Source organism: Carassius carassius, chromosome 21 (genome assembly GCF_963082965.1).
Source record: "Carassius carassius chromosome 21, fCarCar2.1, whole genome shotgun sequence".
In the NCBI taxonomy this organism is placed as follows: Eukaryota; Metazoa; Chordata; class Actinopteri; order Cypriniformes; family Cyprinidae; genus Carassius; species Carassius carassius.
The window spans coordinates 29657676-29677571 of NC_081775.1; the positions used below are offsets into that span (position 1 = coordinate 29657676).

General features: G+C 34.5%; 1 protein-coding gene across 1 annotated transcript in view; it reads left to right on the forward strand.

Annotated features, from left to right (window-relative positions):
* zgc:63587 (uncharacterized protein LOC393431 homolog) overlaps nucleotides 1-18774 on the forward strand; it is a 33871-nt gene extending 15097 nt beyond the window's left edge. The window contains exons 8-12 of the mRNA XM_059504227.1: nucleotides 12142-12243; nucleotides 12323-12468; nucleotides 13743-13826; nucleotides 13923-13980; nucleotides 17221-18774. Coding sequence (XP_059360210.1) covers nucleotides 12142-12243; nucleotides 12323-12468; nucleotides 13743-13826; nucleotides 13923-13980; nucleotides 17221-17289 — 459 coding nt within the window. The 3' untranslated portion in view covers nucleotides 17290-18774. The remainder of the gene's footprint in view (nucleotides 1-12141; nucleotides 12244-12322; nucleotides 12469-13742; nucleotides 13827-13922; nucleotides 13981-17220) is intronic.
* The last annotated feature ends 1122 nt before the right edge of the window (nucleotides 18775-19896 follow it).

The following is a 19896-nucleotide window of genomic DNA, read 5'->3' on the forward strand; positions in this document are numbered from 1 at the left end:
AAAGACACATTTAATTGATCAAAAGTGACAGTAAAGACATTTATAATGTTACAAAAAATTTCAAATAAATGCTGTTCTTTTGAACTTTGTGCTCATCATAGATTTGTGAAAAATAAAATGTATCCCAGTTTTCACAAAAATATGAAGCAGTGCATCTGCTTGCAATATTGATAATAATCAGAAATGTTTCCTGAGCAGCAAATAATTTCTGAAGGATCATGTGACACTCAAGACTGGAGTAATGATGCCGAAAATTTAGTTTTGATCGCAGGAAGAAATAAAATTTTGAAGTATACTGGAAAAGAAAATATTTTAATAATATGTCACAAAATTTCAGATTTTACTGTATTTTTGATCAAATAAATGCAACCTTGCTGAGCATAAGAGTCTTTATTTTTTTAATATTTAAAAAGTCTTGCATGTCAACCCTAAATTTTTCATCAGGACTGTAAATTATCTTTCTTCATGGAACAACCGTAAAGTTAGGTCCTTATTCACGAGAAATCTTTCTCCTCTCTATCGCCGTCTAATTTCATTCTCACTAAATAATGACAGACTTTGCATGTTTGGCTGAACTATTCTTTTAAACTTTTCCCTTTACTGTTGCTGAGAAACCCAAGACTACTTGAAACTTGATTGTTTAGAACTTAATTTTAGGAAATTGCTCCATCGAACCTGAATGTTAATGTGAATGAATTGGAGGAAGTTTAATGCTTGTTCTTTTCATTGGTACCTCCACAAATACTTGAATCCTTTTTTTTTGCATTGTCTGACAAATACGAACACACCCTTCAAATTTTTCTCTACCTTATCTTTTCCCAAAGAAGGCTCTTGGATGCAACTTTCATTCATCGTTTCTGAAGTGCAAGTCAGCAGTTTAGTATTTCTCGCTTCCATTCATGATGCCAGTGAAGGCTCCCAAAATCCTGCCATAAGCTTGACGAATGACCCTTTGTGTCCTCGCGGTCTGACTGATATTTATGTTTGATTATCACCCTCACTTTCTCACCTTGATAGCTTCGCTCTCATTCTCTCACAGGACTGCGATCTTTCTCGCACCATCATGAAAGGGGGAAGCAGCTTGTGTAGAACAATATGGTCTTCCTGTAATGTGTCAGGCTGATTGGCAGGGAAAGCCGTGTCAGCGGTGTGCAGGACTCTTATCTGAGACCAGAGTGAGGTCATAAAACCCTAAAACTTATAAAATACTCGAGGTATGTTTAGGTAGCTCTCACTACCTAAATATATACCGATGAGCAGCAGTTCTCGTCCATGTAAGAAGGAAAGCCGAACTGACGCACATCTGGGGCACGAGTTGAATGTGATTCCCACAGGTCAGATTGTAGGTGCGCTTGGAGGGTTGCATTGTTGTGTTTATGTGAATTTGAATGTTATTGTGGATGTTTGTTATGCTGCAACCCCCATCTCGCTCATATCTCAGTCTCCAAACTGTCAAAGCTTTCCTCTCTTTGTCCTCTCCTTTAGCTCAATGCGAGAGACGTACGAGCGCTGTATGCGTGCGAGATCGTGCCCTTGCCAACCGTTACCAGCCTTATTGTTTTTAAAAACACAGTGGGGTCAAAAAGTCTGAGAGCACTTCTGAAAATGCATCTGTTTTTATTGTTTAACAAATGTTTTTATTACAAAAAATGTTGTCAGCAACTTAGCATTGCAGTTTAAGGGGAAAAAGATACATTTGAGAATGTCTTCTTATTTGGTTGGCATCGCTTCTGCTTTAATAACATCATCCCAGACATTTATGATCATTCTGTGGAAGTCTGACAATTTACCAATGAGCAAAAAAAAATTTTTTTTGCTTAAAAAAATATATATAGCAACTTAAATTTCATTTATGTGTGTGTGTGTGTGTGTATGTGTATATATGTATATATATATGTGTGTGTGTGTGTGTTTCCACACGAACATATTTAGTGGCGGAAGTCTCCGCGTTCAGCGCAAATCCCGACCTGCAGCTGATTCTAAAGTTTTCAAAAGGCATCACGCGAGTGTGAACATCACTACAACTAGGAATAAAACGACCGTAATTAAAACGCAGCTCCCGTCGGCATTTAAACAGACCTTTGCTCTTAATTCCGATCGGTCCAATGTAATAACGAAATCTGAGCAGGTCTAAAAACTGAAACTGTTGATGCTGCACTTTACACTTTGGAAAAGTTATATTTATTTTTTTAAATATGAGCAGGCCTACAAGCTGGGATTGGTAATGCTGCACTGTAATCATAGTTATTTATTTATATTTTTCATTATATTTTATTATATGATATTGGGTTGAGACTGAGAGTATTTTATTTAGTGGAGAACTTTGCAGCAGTATTTTATTTCTTAGTCATTTTTTATTATATTTATATTTTATTATATTTAATTAAAGTGTTTAAAAAAAGACAAACAAATTGTTAAAAAAAGTTTAAAGTCATAAACAACCTGCAGTTTAATGTTTGAATTTCTTTCCCTTACTGTACCGAAAATGAACCGAACCGTGACTTTAAAACCGAGGTACGTACCGAACTGTGATTTTTGCGTACCGTTACACCCCTAGTGTGTGTGTATATATATATATATATACACACACACACACACACACACACACACACACACACACACACACACACATATATATATATATATATATATATATATATATATATATATATATATATATATATATATATATATATATATATATATATATATATATATATATGAATGGTTTTCAGTGTTTTGTCTGTCTTTCTGACCTCAAACTGTCAAAGTTTATGATTCTGTGCTCATCTGGTCATTGTCTAAACACAGGGCTTTGGTGTTAAGCGTGTTGTTTACTGCACAGTGTGTGAAACTCTTGTTCGTGGTTTGACAGAGCAGTGAGGTCACTTTGTTTTCAAGGCTAAGTCTTCATTTGACATTCATCTGATGATGTTATCATGTCATACTCAACCGCAGAAATTAAAACGTGAATATCTCATGGTTATGGTATGTCCGTCTCCACATTCCTCCCTTAAATGAGGGTGTGGTTATTTATTTGTGCTCTCAGGCAGAATGATTGCATCCTGGAATTGCAGCTCACGCACTCCATATAAAATAATAAATATCCATTACCGGTCACATACGCTTCCAGTGACCATTGCTTGACCTTTATTTAACACTTAAGTAGTTATGTTTTTTAAGAATACAGTGGCCATAAGACTTGTACTACCTACAATCCAATCCTCCAGTCATACAGTCCTCTTTTATCAATCAAATCCTGTTTACATTGAATAAACCTGCTCTCAAAGAAGCGTGTACACTGTATTTAAAGGATGAATCCACCCAACAATCTTTTACTTACCCTCATGCCGTTCCTAATCTGTTTCTAAATTCATTTCATTTTTAGGTCACAATGCATGTTGTCAAGTCTTTAAAGCTTCAAAAAGGACATGAAAGTACCATGAAAGTAATCTAGAGTTAATTAATGATTAAACAATGAATAATTGAAAAATGGATAATTTAAATAATGAATAACAATATACATTTCTATCTGTTCCTCACACAAAGCTATCATACAACTGAAATATAGTGCATAAAATACTGTTATGGTGCATTTGCATCCTTCTTAATCTTGAAAGCCTCAGCGACTATTATAATTCTTCAGGGTTTCATCGGGTCTTCTTGCAAATGAAGGCCTTAAAAAGATCTTAAATTCATAGTCAGTTTATTAAAGCCCCTTTAAGCACTGAGAAAAAGGAAAAAGAAATATCTCCCACAGTCTTGTTTTCCAATACAAATATCTAAACAGCCTTAAATCAAGATAAGTTTAATTAAAATGAGAAATTGTTTTCTGAGAAATTGAACAAAATCAAGTAAGTTCATGCTTAAAATTTGAATGTTTATGTATGTTTATGTTAATCTGTTAATTTTTTTAACTGTTTTTGAGCCATTTCTGTGTGATCAGAAAGTACAGTTATTCCATATTTTAATTATTATAATTTTTTTATAATTTAAAAATGCAATCTTTGGAAGTTGTTAATTCCAGCTGTTGCTAATGCAACTATTTTACATTTACACGTAGAAAACAGTTTGATTCTCTTCAGTTCGGTCTTTAAGTTTTCTGTAACTGGTTATAAAAGGTCTTAAAAAGTCTTAAACTGACCTTCACAAAACCTGCAGAAAATGAACTCTGTTCTTCTAAATTGTCATACAGGTTTGGAAAGATAGCAAGGTATTTAAAAAAAATTACAGTTCTTGGCATGCATGTTTATTTTTTGGGGTGAACCGTTTCTTTAAAAAAGCATATATTTTCTTTGGCATACCAACATGTGACTCTGATAATGAAATACAAAGATGTTTTCAGCCAGAAAAAAAATCTACATTTGAATTCTGTCAGATCTTACAGTGTCTAATTGTTCATATTTTAGTTTTAGCATTGCTGAAGGTCTCCACACACACACACACACACACACAGTGACAGGAATTTGCTGGAGTGAGCGTCTCCTCAAATCCCGCTGTTTCAGAGACGCCAGATTAACATTAGCCCTGGTACCAACACACACACACACACACAGATACACATACACACACACAGGTCCAAGTAATTGGTCAGTCCTGTTGAGTTTCTTTCAGAATTATATAACACCCCTGTGTGTTCTTGTGCGAATGAAAGGGCTTCACGAGCCGCAGGTAGCCAGCGGTTTCATCCAGACACAAGGTCGTGCCCTTGCCAACCGTTACCAGCCTTATTGTTTTTAAAAACACAGTGGGGTCAAAAAGTCTGAGAGCACTTCTGAAAATGCATCTGTTTTTATTGTTTAACAAATGTTTTTATTACAAAAAATGTTGTCAGCAACTTAGCATTGCAGTTTAAGGGGAAAAAGATACATTTGAGAATGTCTTCTTATTTGGTTGGCATCGCTTCTGCTTTAATAACATCATCCCAGACATTTATGATCATTCTGTGGAAGTCTGACAATTTACCAATGAGCAAAAAAAAATTTTTTTTGCTTAAAAAAATATATATAGCAACTTAAATTTCATTTATGTGTGTGTGTGTGTGTGTATGTGTATATATGTATATATATATGTGTGTGTGTGTGTGTTTCCACACGAACATATTTAGTGGCGGAAGTCTCCGCGTTCAGCGCAAATCCCGACCTGCAGCTGATTCTAAAGTTTTCAAAAGGCATCACGCGAGTGTGAACATCACTACAACTAGGAATAAAACGACCGTAATTAAAACGCAGCTCCCGTCGGCATTTAAACAGACCTTTGCTCTTAATTCCGATCGGTCCAATGTAATAACGAAATCTGAGCAGGTCTAAAAACTGAAACTGTTGATGCTGCACTTTACACTTTGGAAAAGTTATATTTATTTTTTTAAATATGAGCAGGCCTACAAGCTGGGATTGGTAATGCTGCACTGTAATCATAGTTATTTATTTATATTTTTCATTATATTTTATTATATGATATTGGGTTGAGACTGAGAGTATTTTATTTAGTGGAGAACTTTGCAGCAGTATTTTATTTCTTAGTCATTTTTTATTATATTTATATTTTATTATATTTAATTAAAGTGTTTAAAAAAAGACAAACAAATTGTTAAAAAAAGTTTAAAGTCATAAACAACCTGCAGTTTAATGTTTGAATTTCTTTCCCTTACTGTACCGAAAATGAACCGAACCGTGACTTTAAAACCGAGGTACGTACCGAACTGTGATTTTTGCGTACCGTTACACCCCTAGTGTGTGTGTATATATATATATATATACACACACACACACACACACACACACACACACACACACACACACACATATATATATATATATATATATATATATATATATATATATATATATATATATATATATATATATATATATATATGAATGGTTTTCAGTGTTTTGTCTGTCTTTCTGACCTCAAACTGTCAAAGTTTATGATTCTGTGCTCATCTGGTCATTGTCTAAACACAGGGCTTTGGTGTTAAGCGTGTTGTTTACTGCACAGTGTGTGAAACTCTTGTTCGTGGTTTGACAGAGCAGTGAGGTCACTTTGTTTTCAAGGCTAAGTCTTCATTTGACATTCATCTGATGATGTTATCATGTCATACTCAACCGCAGAAATTAAAACGTGAATATCTCATGGTTATGGTATGTCCGTCTCCACATTCCTCCCTTAAATGAGGGTGTGGTTATTTATTTGTGCTCTCAGGCAGAATGATTGCATCCTGGAATTGCAGCTCACGCACTCCATATAAAATAATAAATATCCATTACCGGTCACATACGCTTCCAGTGACCATTGCTTGACCTTTATTTAACACTTAAGTAGTTATGTTTTTTAAGAATACAGTGGCCATAAGACTTGTACTACCTACAATCCAATCCTCCAGTCATACAGTCCTCTTTTATCAATCAAATCCTGTTTACATTGAATAAACCTGCTCTCAAAGAAGCGTGTACACTGTATTTAAAGGATGAATCCACCCAACAATCTTTTACTTACCCTCATGCCGTTCCTAATCTGTTTCTAAATTCATTTCATTTTTAGGTCACAATGCATGTTGTCAAGTCTTTAAAGCTTCAAAAAGGACATGAAAGTACCATGAAAGTAATCTAGAGTTAATTAATGATTAAACAATGAATAATTGAAAAATGGATAATTTAAATAATGAATAACAATATACATTTCTATCTGTTCCTCACACAAAGCTATCATACAACTGAAATATAGTGCATAAAATACTGTTATGGTGCATTTGCATCCTTCTTAATCTTGAAAGCCTCAGCGACTATTATAATTCTTCAGGGTTTCATCGGGTCTTCTTGCAAATGAAGGCCTTAAAAAGATCTTAAATTCATAGTCAGTTTATTAAAGCCCCTTTAAGCACTGAGAAAAAGGAAAAAGAAATATCTCCCACAGTCTTGTTTTCCAATACAAATATCTAAACAGCCTTAAATCAAGATAAGTTTAATTAAAATGAGAAATTGTTTTCTGAGAAATTGAACAAAATCAAGTAAGTTCATGCTTAAAATTTGAATGTTTATGTATGTTTATGTTAATCTGTTAATTTTTTTAACTGTTTTTGAGCCATTTCTGTGTGATCAGAAAGTACAGTTATTCCATATTTTAATTATTATAATTTTTTTATAATTTAAAAATGCAATCTTTGGAAGTTGTTAATTCCAGCTGTTGCTAATGCAACTATTTTACATTTACACGTAGAAAACAGTTTGATTCTCTTCAGTTCGGTCTTTAAGTTTTCTGTAACTGGTTATAAAAGGTCTTAAAAAGTCTTAAACTGACCTTCACAAAACCTGCAGAAAATGAACTCTGTTCTTCTAAATTGTCATACAGGTTTGGAAAGATAGCAAGGTATTTAAAAAAAATTACAGTTCTTGGCATGCATGTTTATTTTTTGGGGTGAACCGTTTCTTTAAAAAAGCATATATTTTCTTTGGCATACCAACATGTGACTCTGATAATGAAATACAAAGATGTTTTCAGCCAGAAAAAAAATCTACATTTGAATTCTGTCAGATCTTACAGTGTCTAATTGTTCATATTTTAGTTTTAGCATTGCTGAAGGTCTCCACACACACACACACACACACACAGTGACAGGAATTTGCTGGAGTGAGCGTCTCCTCAAATCCCGCTGTTTCAGAGACGCCAGATTAACATTAGCCCTGGTACCAACACACACACACACACACAGATACACATACACACACACAGGTCCAAGTAATTGGTCAGTCCTGTTGAGTTTCTTTCAGAATTATATAACACCCCTGTGTGTTCTTGTGCGAATGAAAGGGCTTCACGAGCCGCAGGTAGCCAGCGGTTTCATCCAGACACAAGGGAACACAGTTAAGAACTTCACGGCTCTATACTTCGACACACTTTTACTGCTGAATAGTGACTTTTACAGTATTTAATAATTGCTCATACTGCGCTGTTGTGTAATGTTGTTAGTTCAGTGAGCCTCAAACAACATCTACACTAAAAAACAAAGTGTTGAAATACTCAGCCATATGTTTAAACCATGCAAATTCTGGAGGGAGTGGTTGGGTTTAAGATGCTTATTCATGCTGAAACTTGACTGTGTGAAACTACTGTTTTGCTCCCTGAAGTATAAGCTCATAATAATTGGTCTGTTGACAGGAAAACTATATTTAACTTTTTTTGTACAGTACTTAAATATAGTGCCTGTCCTGTTTGTGGCTCCTATTTTTGTGCAAGTGACCAAATGTTTACATGCCTCTTTTTAATCGTGCAGATGTTACAGTATGCAACTAAATCACAGGCTGTAATTTAGTAATTACTTGAAAGCCGTAATAAGGTTAATTTTGTTTCTGGCCTAGTACACTACTTTCCTTTATATTTAATGCATTTTTAGACTCTCCAAAGGATTCCCAGAGTGACAGAACTGTGTTTAGGTGCAGGTATTTACAGATGCAATATTTGAACACGTTCAAAGTTGTTGTCCTTAGGTTTATATTTGTACATTTCAGTTTTGAGCTGCTCAAATTGCTCTGCATCACTTGGTATTATCAAGTGAGTCGTGTTTTTATGGATCCATGCTGTGTTTTTTGTCTGTCAGATGAGAATTCTGAACTATTTGGTGCTACAAAATTTACTTACAGGCTTTTTCATAGACTAAAATTGGAAGAAAAAAAAATGTGAGTTTATGTGCTTGACTAGTCATATCAACTTGTTTGCTACTTACATTTGCATTGAACAGTACAGCGCTATCCTAAAACCTATTTGAAATTTCAATTTAGAAAACTTTTTTAAAAGGAAAACATAGCAAATTAGTTTTCTGGACTGTACTCATAAGAAACATAAAAATGTATCTTATGGTTACTTTATATAGATTTTTTGACACAGTGATTGATTTATTTTTTTTACAATTATTTGATGAATAGGGAGTACAAAAGAACAGTGTTTATTTGAAATTGAAACCTTTTGTAACATCTTACAACGTCTTTTCACATGCATTAGTTAAATATATCCTCACTAAATAAAAGTATTAGTTTTTCCAAAATGAATTTAGAAAAAGCAATCTTTCTTTTTACATGCATGCAGGCAGATTTGGTTAACACGTTGTATGCAGTTTGATTGAGCACTTAACGTGAGCTTGGCCCATTCGTAGTCTTGCTCCATCATGACTCATAATGCATCCTATGACAAACAAATTACAAGCATAATATGTGAAACCCACTTCCTTTTTCATTTCGGAGCCATGGAGAAACTCCTGTGCCATTGTTTCAGGCCAGACTCCAGGTGCCTCTGCCAGCCACGTGAACACGCTGCCAATGCAAACACATTCAGCCTCAGAGAAAGACAGGCAGAGCTAATGATTGTGTTGAGGCCTGCGCTGATAAGTCACTTCAAGATTCTTAGTGTTTGCAATAAACCGTGGAAAGTCCTTGTTTCCATACACTGGGAAATAACTATTATCAGCATGCAACTGTGTGAAAGGTTCTTGATGTTGTGCTTTTGCATGTTAACATTAACAAAACTAATGTATCTATGAATTCATCCCTTTTTTCAAGACTTGTCCTTTATCTTGAAAAAAAAGGGATGAATTTATATAGATATATAATTTAATCTTTAAATTTTGCAAAGCACAAATGCATTTTGCATATTGATGTTGGTGTAATGTAATTTACAATCAGTGTTGGTTCTAGATTTATTTATTTTTTCCCAGTGGTGAATTGCTTGATATACAAAATACTTGGAAAAAATATTTCATTTGTTTGCTGTGCCAACATGGTTAATTTTTGTTTAGTTAAGATTTTTCACTTAATATTTATATTTGAATTTTATCGCAGCTTTATTTCTGTTAACAAAGCAAAAATTGTTTTAGTTACCAATAACAACAATTTTGAAAGCTGTGTTGCAACATTCTATTGACTATTGCATTTTACATTTTGATGCTGGTAATTTTACAACTATTTTATATGCATTTTGAATTACCTTATATTTACTGTTTATATTTTCAGTAATTTAATTGTAATTTTTTTTATGTGCTTTTGTCATTTTAATTTTTTTTTTAATTTATTATTAGTTTTATAAAAAGTTTTGTGTTAATTTAGTAAGTCTTTTTAGTACTTCAAATACTATAAAAATACAATTTAAGCTTTTTTCATTTGGCTACATTTCTATTTTTTATTTATTTGAGGTTTTTCCTCTTGATATTTTATTGCAGCTTTATTTCAATTAACCGAAGTGTTTTTTTTAAATAGTTTCAGTTTTGGTTAACGTCATCAACACTGATGTTCATATGCCATTGTGGTCCAACTGTGTTGCGAATCCCCTGACCAGCCGCTTATGAAAATGTCTTTTTGCACATTCCCCAATTTGCTTTTCTTGTTTAAATTTTCATGTACAGCAATATCTTAACTCCCTTTCCAGTGCATTAAAAATGTCTCTATTGTGCCATTTTTCATTGTTCATTGTAAAGCAATATGTTTATTTGCCCATTTGGAGGTCAAGTCATTCAAAAATGTCAGTATCTCCACACCCCAGATCTGGCACGAATGGGAAAGATGGGCCGTTATAAATCTTGCACGCTTATTTCCTTCTTCATTTGTTCGAAATAGTTTGATCAGACGAAGCACATTTACGGTCAAGCATGTGTTTATTTGGATTGATAACACACAATGACACCCACACAAACAATAACACACACAGTCCGGTGCGAGCCGGTCTCGCTGCGGTTCCTTGCTATGAAAACAGGACTAGTCATAATAGGAGGGGGTTTCTGTAAAGTGCAGCGGAGCAGGAGCAGCCTTCCCATTGAAACGCATCCCTGCTGAGATTACATGAAAGCGCTGAGAATGTCAGGAAGAGGCTGCTGGTGGCGTCACTATGTAATGGCATTGTGAATGTGCTTCTTAGAAAAGCAGCTTTGAAGTTAGAAAAATAAACCTGAAGTCTGATCCGCCACAGGTGCTTCGGAAATGTGGCTTTTTTGGCTTAAGCAAGGCTATTTTTCAATCTCATATTCAATTTAGCAGTTTGTTCTGATACACTGAACTGGGAATATCTCCCAGACTGCTTTGCATCATAGTTTGCACAGGTTGGGGTAAGTGATGCCCAAGATCTGTTTCAGTCCTGATCTGTTATCTGACTTCTCTTGACGTCTGGATCCAGTGGTTAGTTTACATTGTGTGATTCATACGACTCCTGTTTTTAGCATCAAAGAGTTTCCTCCGAGCTCTCAGACAACGTGCTGAGAGAACTTTTAAAGTTCAAGACATGAACTCGGACTAGTCTCAGTGTTTTGATAGGAACATTCAGTGCAATTAGTAAACTAAAATGGAATGGCACAGGCGTCAGAAATCATTGTAGATTTACCTTGTTTTTAGCAATCAAAGTCATTTCATAACAGTTGCTACAAGCATGTAACAGCTCAGAAATCTTTGTGGAATTACCTTGTATTCTGCCAAGTCAGTTAAGACTTTTTAATTAATTTTGGGCCTATCAAATGCCAAAAAGCCACATTTGTATATATATCTACATGTGCAAATGCTATTTTTATATGAATAAATTTATAAATAAATTATAATTTTTTTAAGTTGTTAATACAAAACAATCTGGATTATTATATTATTTGTGTTATGTATTATATGCCGATGTGTGTAGGTCCAGTATTTGACTTTAATGGCAATGAATAAGTTCTATTCATTGTCACTAAAGTGAACTAACTGAACATAAACATGCTCAAAGAAATGCATACAAAGAAAAATGCTCATTTCAGAAGAAAATTTCAGATGCCATTTAAGTCGTCATATACAGTGTGTGTGTGTGTGTGTGTATATATACACACACACACACACACACACACACACTACCAGTCAAAATATTGTCAATATTGTCAATTGTACAGTCAGTTGAAAGTAAGATTTTTTTTAATGTTTTTTAAAGAATTATCTTCTGCTCATCAAGCTTGCAGTAATATTGTGAAATATTTATATTATTTGAAATAATTTATTTCTTTGATCTAAGCTAAATTATGAGCAAAGAAAGAAAAATTTAGTTGAAGTATAAATTCATAATTCTACTGATTCAGTCACGCTGGGACGACACAACTCGTTAAAGTGGATCCTTTTTAAACGTTTTTTCAATGTATTTTGTCAGATTTTGGATGAGATCGGTGAGCATGGGATCCGGATCTACCAGCTTCCCGACGCTGATTCGGACGAGGATGAAGAATTCAAGGAACAGACACGTGTCCTAAAGGTCAGAGGTCAAAGTGTTTACGCTTATCAGCACCTCCTGAAGGCTTTGATTGAAGTTGAAGGAGTGTGTTTGTGTGTAGGCCAGCATCCCGTTCGCTGTGATCGGCTCCAACCAGCTGATAGAGGTGAAGGGGAAGAAGATCCGCGGACGGCTGTACCCCTGGGGGGTGGTGGAGGTAGAAAACCCCGAACACAACGACTTCCTCAAACTGCGCACTATGCTGGTGTGAGTACACACACACACACATTGAGGTGTCTTACCTCCTGATTGTGAGAAAAGTGAGAGCAAAAACAGAAAAATCATACTGTTTACATGACAGTTTCCACCCTCTGACCCTTAGAGTTCAACACAATGTTTTCACTGCTGCACCTTCTAGGCTTCTAGATATAAATAACCTGTTTAACTCTTCACATGCCTAATGAGTAAAATTGTGGGTTTGCACAAAGACTTTATAGTGAGATAACAAACCGGTAAAAGGTGAATTGTATAAAAATATTTCATTCCGTACACACACACACACACACACATATATATATATATATATATATATATATATATATATATATATATTACATGAAGTATATTAAGCCTATCTTATGACCATTAATATGAATGCATTTTTGATGCACATTTTCACTCCAGATTCTCTTTAATATAAGGTAAATGCATTATTTATTCTCAGTGATGTTTCTTGTAAGCTAAGTGTCTCAGTACTGTAGTTCATTGAAAAGTGTAATACCTTTAAATCAGCATAAAAATGTAAAATACAATACAAGAAACCACCATGGTGTATAAATACTTTTTTGCATTACATTGATTGAAATTGAAGAAAATGTCTATTTAATAAAACTCTTTAATGGTAAAATAGGATTTAATTTCTTTATTCAGAAATATACTTCCTTATTTTATATAAATATATACCGGTATATTAAAATATACATAATGTATATTTGAAATAATATATGAATTAGTGTAGGGTAGTCTTTGTCATCTACATTAATAGAAAATTGAGGAAAATGTGCTAAATTATATGAATGTAATGTTTTGATGAAAAAACTATTGATGGCTTTAATTTATTTGATCAAAAATATAATTTATTTTATGTGCATTTATCTATTTGAAATGATATAAATTAATGTATGGGTTTCCTGTGCTACATTATTGATAAATTGATGGAAATGTGCTTAACTGTAATAATAATAATATCGTCTCATTGAAAAACTCTGGTGGTAAAATATGCTTTAATGTCCTAATGCATCAATATAATTTCCTTTTTTCTTTCCTTTGATTTTGGTGTGAAACATGAGCTGGATGATCATGTCTAACCATACAACTATCTTAATGCAGTTTTTCTGTGATTGTTGCCCTGATTTCTCCATTTGTTCTCTAGTGCCCTCTGGTGGTGATGATGATGATGATGTGTGTGTGTGTGTGTGTGTGTGTGTGTGTGTGTGTGTGCGCGTGTGTGCGCGTGTGTGTGTGTGTGTGCGTGTGTGTAGAACTCACATGCAGGACCTGCAGGAAGTCACTCAAGATCTCCACTATGAGAACTTCCGTTCAGAAAGACTGAAGCGAGCTGGCAGGTATGTCAAATCAACAAATAAACCCAGTCGCAGATCATCAGCCTGTACATGGACGGATCTCTGAGCTAACGTTTGCTGTACTCTGTGTTCCCGCAGGGAGGCTGATGAAGATGTGATGGACAAAGACCAGATCCTCTTGGAGAAGGAAGCTGAGGTGGGTCACAATGCATATGAATTTGGGAGTTTGGTTACTGACTCAGCTTCTATTACCTATCTGTATACGTATGTTGTGTTTAATTAGTGTGCGGTATTCTGGCCTATGGGAATGTATATCGCAGCCGGGTGTGGACTCAATCAGAGCAGTTTGTAAACATCCAAGTCTGCACAGGAAATGACACCTGCTTCCTGTAGGACAGAACATACAAAAACACTTGCAATGTAAAGAGTGTTTTTGTTTTTACTGATTTAATCGACCAAATGTCCCCACAAAGATAGTAAAACCTGAAATCAGCTACATAATTGGATAACATACTAACCAACGTCTTAACATTTATATGTGCAAAATGAGAGGATTTTAGGTTTAAGGATATGTTTAGAGGATAGAAAATATCATTAGCTCTCTTTGAAAACTACGAAACATGAGTGAGTTTTAAGCATCATCTTTAGTGATGTATTTAGATTGTCTAAATTGTCTAATTATCATGATTGTTGTGATTAGACCTTAATTAGAGACTGCTGGGTAATTGTGTTCATGTTTCACTGTGTTTAAGTGTACGTGTCCATCTTGGATCTTCATGAGGTGGCACTATGTTAGAGTTTGTGCTTTAAAGTGTGAAAATAAAATTTTTAGCTGGATAAATGTTTTATGCATTGAACACCGGATGCCATGTTATATTGCAATGATGCATAAATAAATACAGTAAAATAAAATACTGTAAGAACAGTAATGTTGTGATATACTGTTACAATTTCAAATAGCTGTTTTCTTATATATTTTAAAATGTAATTTATTCCAGTGATGGTAAAGATGAATGTTCAACATCATTACTCCAGTCTTCAGAAATCATTCTAATTTACTGATTTGCTCCTCAGATATCAATTATTATCTGTGATCAATTACTAATAATGGTTCTCCGTTTTACTGTTTAATATTTATGTTGAAACTTCTGTGAATGGAAAGTAAAAAAAAAAAAAAAACAGCATTTGTTTGAAATAGAAAACTGTCACTTATGATCAATTTAATGCAGAATTGCTGAATACAATTTTAGAATTAGATTTAATAAAATTCTAGAATATTTTAGAATTAATCCCATCCAAAATAAAACTTTTTATCAGTGTAATATTTGTGTGTGTACTGTGTATATTTATTTTGTAGATATAAATGCACATGCATACAGTATATACCTTTTAAAATGTTTACATGTCTATATTTATATTCATATAATTTATATTGTATATAAATATATTTAATATATGAACCTAACATATTTTTCTGAAATGTATACATAAATATAAATATACACAGCACACACACATATATTATGTAAACAAAAACATTTGTTTTGGATGTGTTTAATTGCGATTAATCATTTGACAGCACTACAATATATATTTAAAATAGAAAACAGTTATTTTAGATTGTAATGTTTCACAACATTAATGTTTTACAGTATTTTTGATCAGAGAAACACAGCCTTGTGAGACTTCTATTAAAAACATTGAAAAATTGTATTATTCCCAACATTTTACTGGTATGTACCGTATTTTACGGTAGACTATAAGTCGCACTATTTTTCATAGTTTGGCTGGTCCTGCGACTTATAGTCAGGTGCGACTTATTTATCAAAATTAATTTGACATGAACCAAGAGAAATGAACTAACAGAAAACATTACCGCCTACAGCCGCGAGTGGGTGCTCTATGCTGCTGAGTGCTCCTGTTAGAGGTCTTCACAGTGCACCCGAGACCCGTCGACCCCGGACCCGACCCGGGACCTGTACGGGTTTGGGTCTATATTTTAAATCATCAGCCGGGTCCGGGTCGGGTCGGGTCCGAAACTATTACCTCGGGTCCCGGGTCTGTTTAACATTGTGTTTAATACCCGTGCGATCGGAGTCATCTGGCTCGGAGAACACCCGGCCATGATCAAAGACTGCTTGTGTTTTTTGTAACTTGCAACTTGTAATATTAGAAAAAGAAAAGAGTGAGCCAAAAAAGTGATCTCTCTCTCTCTCTCTGCTTTTAGAAGCAGAGCTCGCAGACTCAGAGTTAATACAAGTGCACGCACGGTATTAATGCTTGCAGACTTGACACACTCATATTTAATACATTTTAAATCAGCAACACAATCTGAGGTGAACTGTCACATTAATGTTTTCTATGACGCTCAAATTGCGTTAAAGCATTTTAGGTTGATACAGCTAGCACGCATGTGCAGTCTTGAGCGCATTTCATGTTCCTATGGCAACCAGTGAGGGACACTTCGACCGCCAAACCGCGTTTTACATTTTCTCCCATTTTTATAATATTATAAATGAACCGTTTAATCTTAAAGTTTTAGTGGTTCAGATTCAGACTCGATGCAGAGCAGAGAGCACAGAGATCAGATGAAAGCAAATAAATAACGTCAGCGGCTGTGGCATTGCACGAGCGATCGTTATTATAGTTCAAAAGGGCAAACAGTCGAAGTTATTATGCGAGTTAACTCGAATCAGAATGTACATGTGCACAGTAGCATTTGTCATCCGTCACCGTGATATCAAGTGGACTTTTTAAGCTGAAATAATGAGTGGATTCAGCTTGGACTTGGAATAACGAGAGTAATAACATGGAAAACTTTTTTGTCGGAGGATTGTAATGCATCACAGGCAGTCAGGTACAAGGAAGAGAGACTACGGTTCTTTAAATTAGGTAAGACAAAAAGCTGTATTTTCCGCAACAGGTTTATTGACTTGTAATAGCAGTTTAAGGTGGAATATGTGAACGTCGGGTCCAGTCGGGTCTGTGTCTTCCCAGCGGGTTCGGGTCCAGATTTCAAATAATATACGGGTCCGGGTCGGGTCCTGGTAGGCATTTCTCGGATCTACACGGGTCCGGGTCTAGCTTTTGAAATATTAGACGGGTCCGGGTCGGTTCGGTGTAGTACATTACGGGTCTCTGTCGGGTTCGGGCACGAATTTTTGGACCCGTGAAGACCTCTAGCTCCTGTAGTCTACACTGAGCAGCACAGAGCGCCCTCTCGCGGCTGTAGACAATAATGTTTTCTCTTGGTTCTAAATAAATGCGACTTATAGTCCAGTGCGACTTATATATGTTTTTTCCCTCATCATGACGTATTTTTGGACTGATGCGACTTATACTCAGGTGCGACTTATTGTCCGAAAAATACTATATATATATATATATAGTGGAAACATGCAGAAACAGTCTCTCTATCTGTTTTCCTCTCTTGCAGCTGAGACGCATGCAGCAGATGATCGCTCAGATGCAAGCTCAGATGAAGATGAAACCAGGGGATGACTAAGTGTGTGTGTGTGTGTCTATTTGTGTCTTGTGGGAACAGGAAGTGCCATCTGACTGGAGGTTACATTATCCTGCCTATTTCTAAACACTATTTGCTTGTCCAATCCCTCATGTTTATAAGATTAATGTAATTTTAATGTCGTTTAATTCATATAACCACATCACTATCACAGCTCAACCCATACGAACAACCTCAACCTGAAACAAACACTCCGTTATCGTGTCTTTTAATCTGTCAGGTTAAATGCTGTTTATAATTTATATCACCTGTAGCCAATCATGGTTTTATTGACAATGTTCAGCATATGTTCATCTGTTGATTGATTTTTTTTTTTTCATATTTTCTGTGCCAAACACTCTTTTTAAGCTGCTTTGCTTGTACCAGTCATGCATCAGACTGGCATATGTTTACCTGATCACCTCGTCAATACTTTAAAAAGCAAATGCATGGGATAAAATAAGAGGACGATGCACTGGTAGATGCACCTGGTCAGTTTTTCAATTTTAGAAAATGTACCTCTTCATAATCATCATACATGCACACAGACATGAATTATTATCAGAGTTTGTTGGATTGGTGTTTGAAAAAGCGGTCGCGTGTTAGCACATACAAATTGAAAAGTATCACTAACAAATAAACATGCTCTTAAATCATGTTTCTTTTAAATGGCATTGATTTGAGCTGTGTTGGGCAGCACTTCCCTCTAGTGGACTATACAGACAAACAACCTAGGAAGCACATTAAACTACATTTTGGGTCGTGAAATTCTAAGACTACAATTGGACAATCTCTTGACATCCTGTCAATACTGATGCAAAATCTGATCATCTTTTTGAAAGGGAGATCAGTTAATAAAGTGGCGCAGCAAATACTGTTCACCTTTCTTATCTGTAGAGTAGAAATCTGATAAAATGACGGTAAAGTTATCTCTGTTTATTGTGGATGCACGGGTTCAGCTGCTTGTTTATTTTTTGATTCACAGAAATGCCTTAACTCCATTTAGAGACATTTCTTTTACACTTTTATTCTTATGGTTTGGGAATTGTTTTCTATCACTTTTTCATTGATTGATTTTCACTTTATTTATTACTTAATCATTAATATCTACCGCAGGGATCTTTATATTTCTTGTTTAACAGCTGGATCATTTATAACTGTATGTTTTAAAGCTCATCTAAATGGTACAAGGTCTAAGAAACGGACTGAAACGCACCATCACTGCCTGCACATTGATGTCTGAGTCATTTTACTGCATTGTAGGGAGCTATTTTGCTAATTATTAATGTTATGTCTGCTGTAAACACACTGATTTTGTTTTGTTGTATTTGTGGTTCAGCCCACTTATTTTGATTCGGTTATCTCCCGTTTAGGGCTCTTTTAAAGGATTAACACAGTTACAGTGTGGTACAGTAATGCTTACTTCTCTGTTTTACATGTTCCTTTTTTTATTTGCAGATGTTGAGAAATAAATCACTTTCGGAGTCATTTGTTTTGAATGCTTTAGTTTAAAGTCTCAGAAATGGTCTGTTTGTACACCATAAATAATATTTAGCTTAACAAGGATTTTTTTCATTAACCAATTTTTGACTAGTTTTGTTGACCCTGCAAAAACAACCTGCAAAACTTTACATTATTTTTTTTTCAGTTTTTCAAAAAAAAAAAAAATTATGTAAAATTGATTGACACCAATTGTAGTTTTTTAACTACTTTTTAATTCTTAGATATTTTTAAAATGAGGTGCATTAAAAAAAAATTACATTTTTTTTTTCATTAAAACAAATTAATTGACATGTAATTAATAATTTTTTAGTAAATGTAAACATTTCGGGTTTTTTAGGTAAATTTACAGCGTGTTTTTATTAAATAATGCAAAATGAATTGACACTAAATATAGCTTATGTTTTAACTAAATGTAAACTTTTAGATAATTTTACAATTAAGTACATTTCAAATGCATTTTTGAAATATAAACATTTGATTTTTAGATAATTTTCACTGTAAATTTAAAATGTGTTTTTATTAAAGAATGTAAAATTGACACCAAAAATACCTTATTTTTATTAGATCTAAATATTTTTATGTCATTTTAAAATAAGCTACATTTAAAATCCTGAATTAATAAAGCAAATTCATTAATAAAAAGCCTTGAATATCATTATCATCATAAAGCTATTTATAAAGCAAATAAACATTTAATTATATGATTTTTGGTTTAATATATATTGTTTCATATTTAACCTTATTTATATTTGTTTGTAATGATTTTAATGTATGATTATTTTAGACAAGCTGAAATTTATATTTCTACAATGCAAATTTTGTATTTGCCAAAGTTACGTTCAACAGCACTGCTGTGGAGTCCTGTCAATGAGTGACGTATCGTTGGGCGTGGTTTCGTCTGCGGCGGCCCCGCCCCTCCACTCCTTGGCTTCCCAGCGGAGCTGAGCGTGAGACAGACGGATCCCGAGCAGAGCTGAGACAGGCTGAAACATGACCACCAACATCCGATATAAGAGCAGGATGATGAAATCTGGTAATGACACAGAGGCTGGCGCTGTTTTACTCTGTTTGACTGATGAAATGCTGATGATTTCTCTCTTCCTGCCT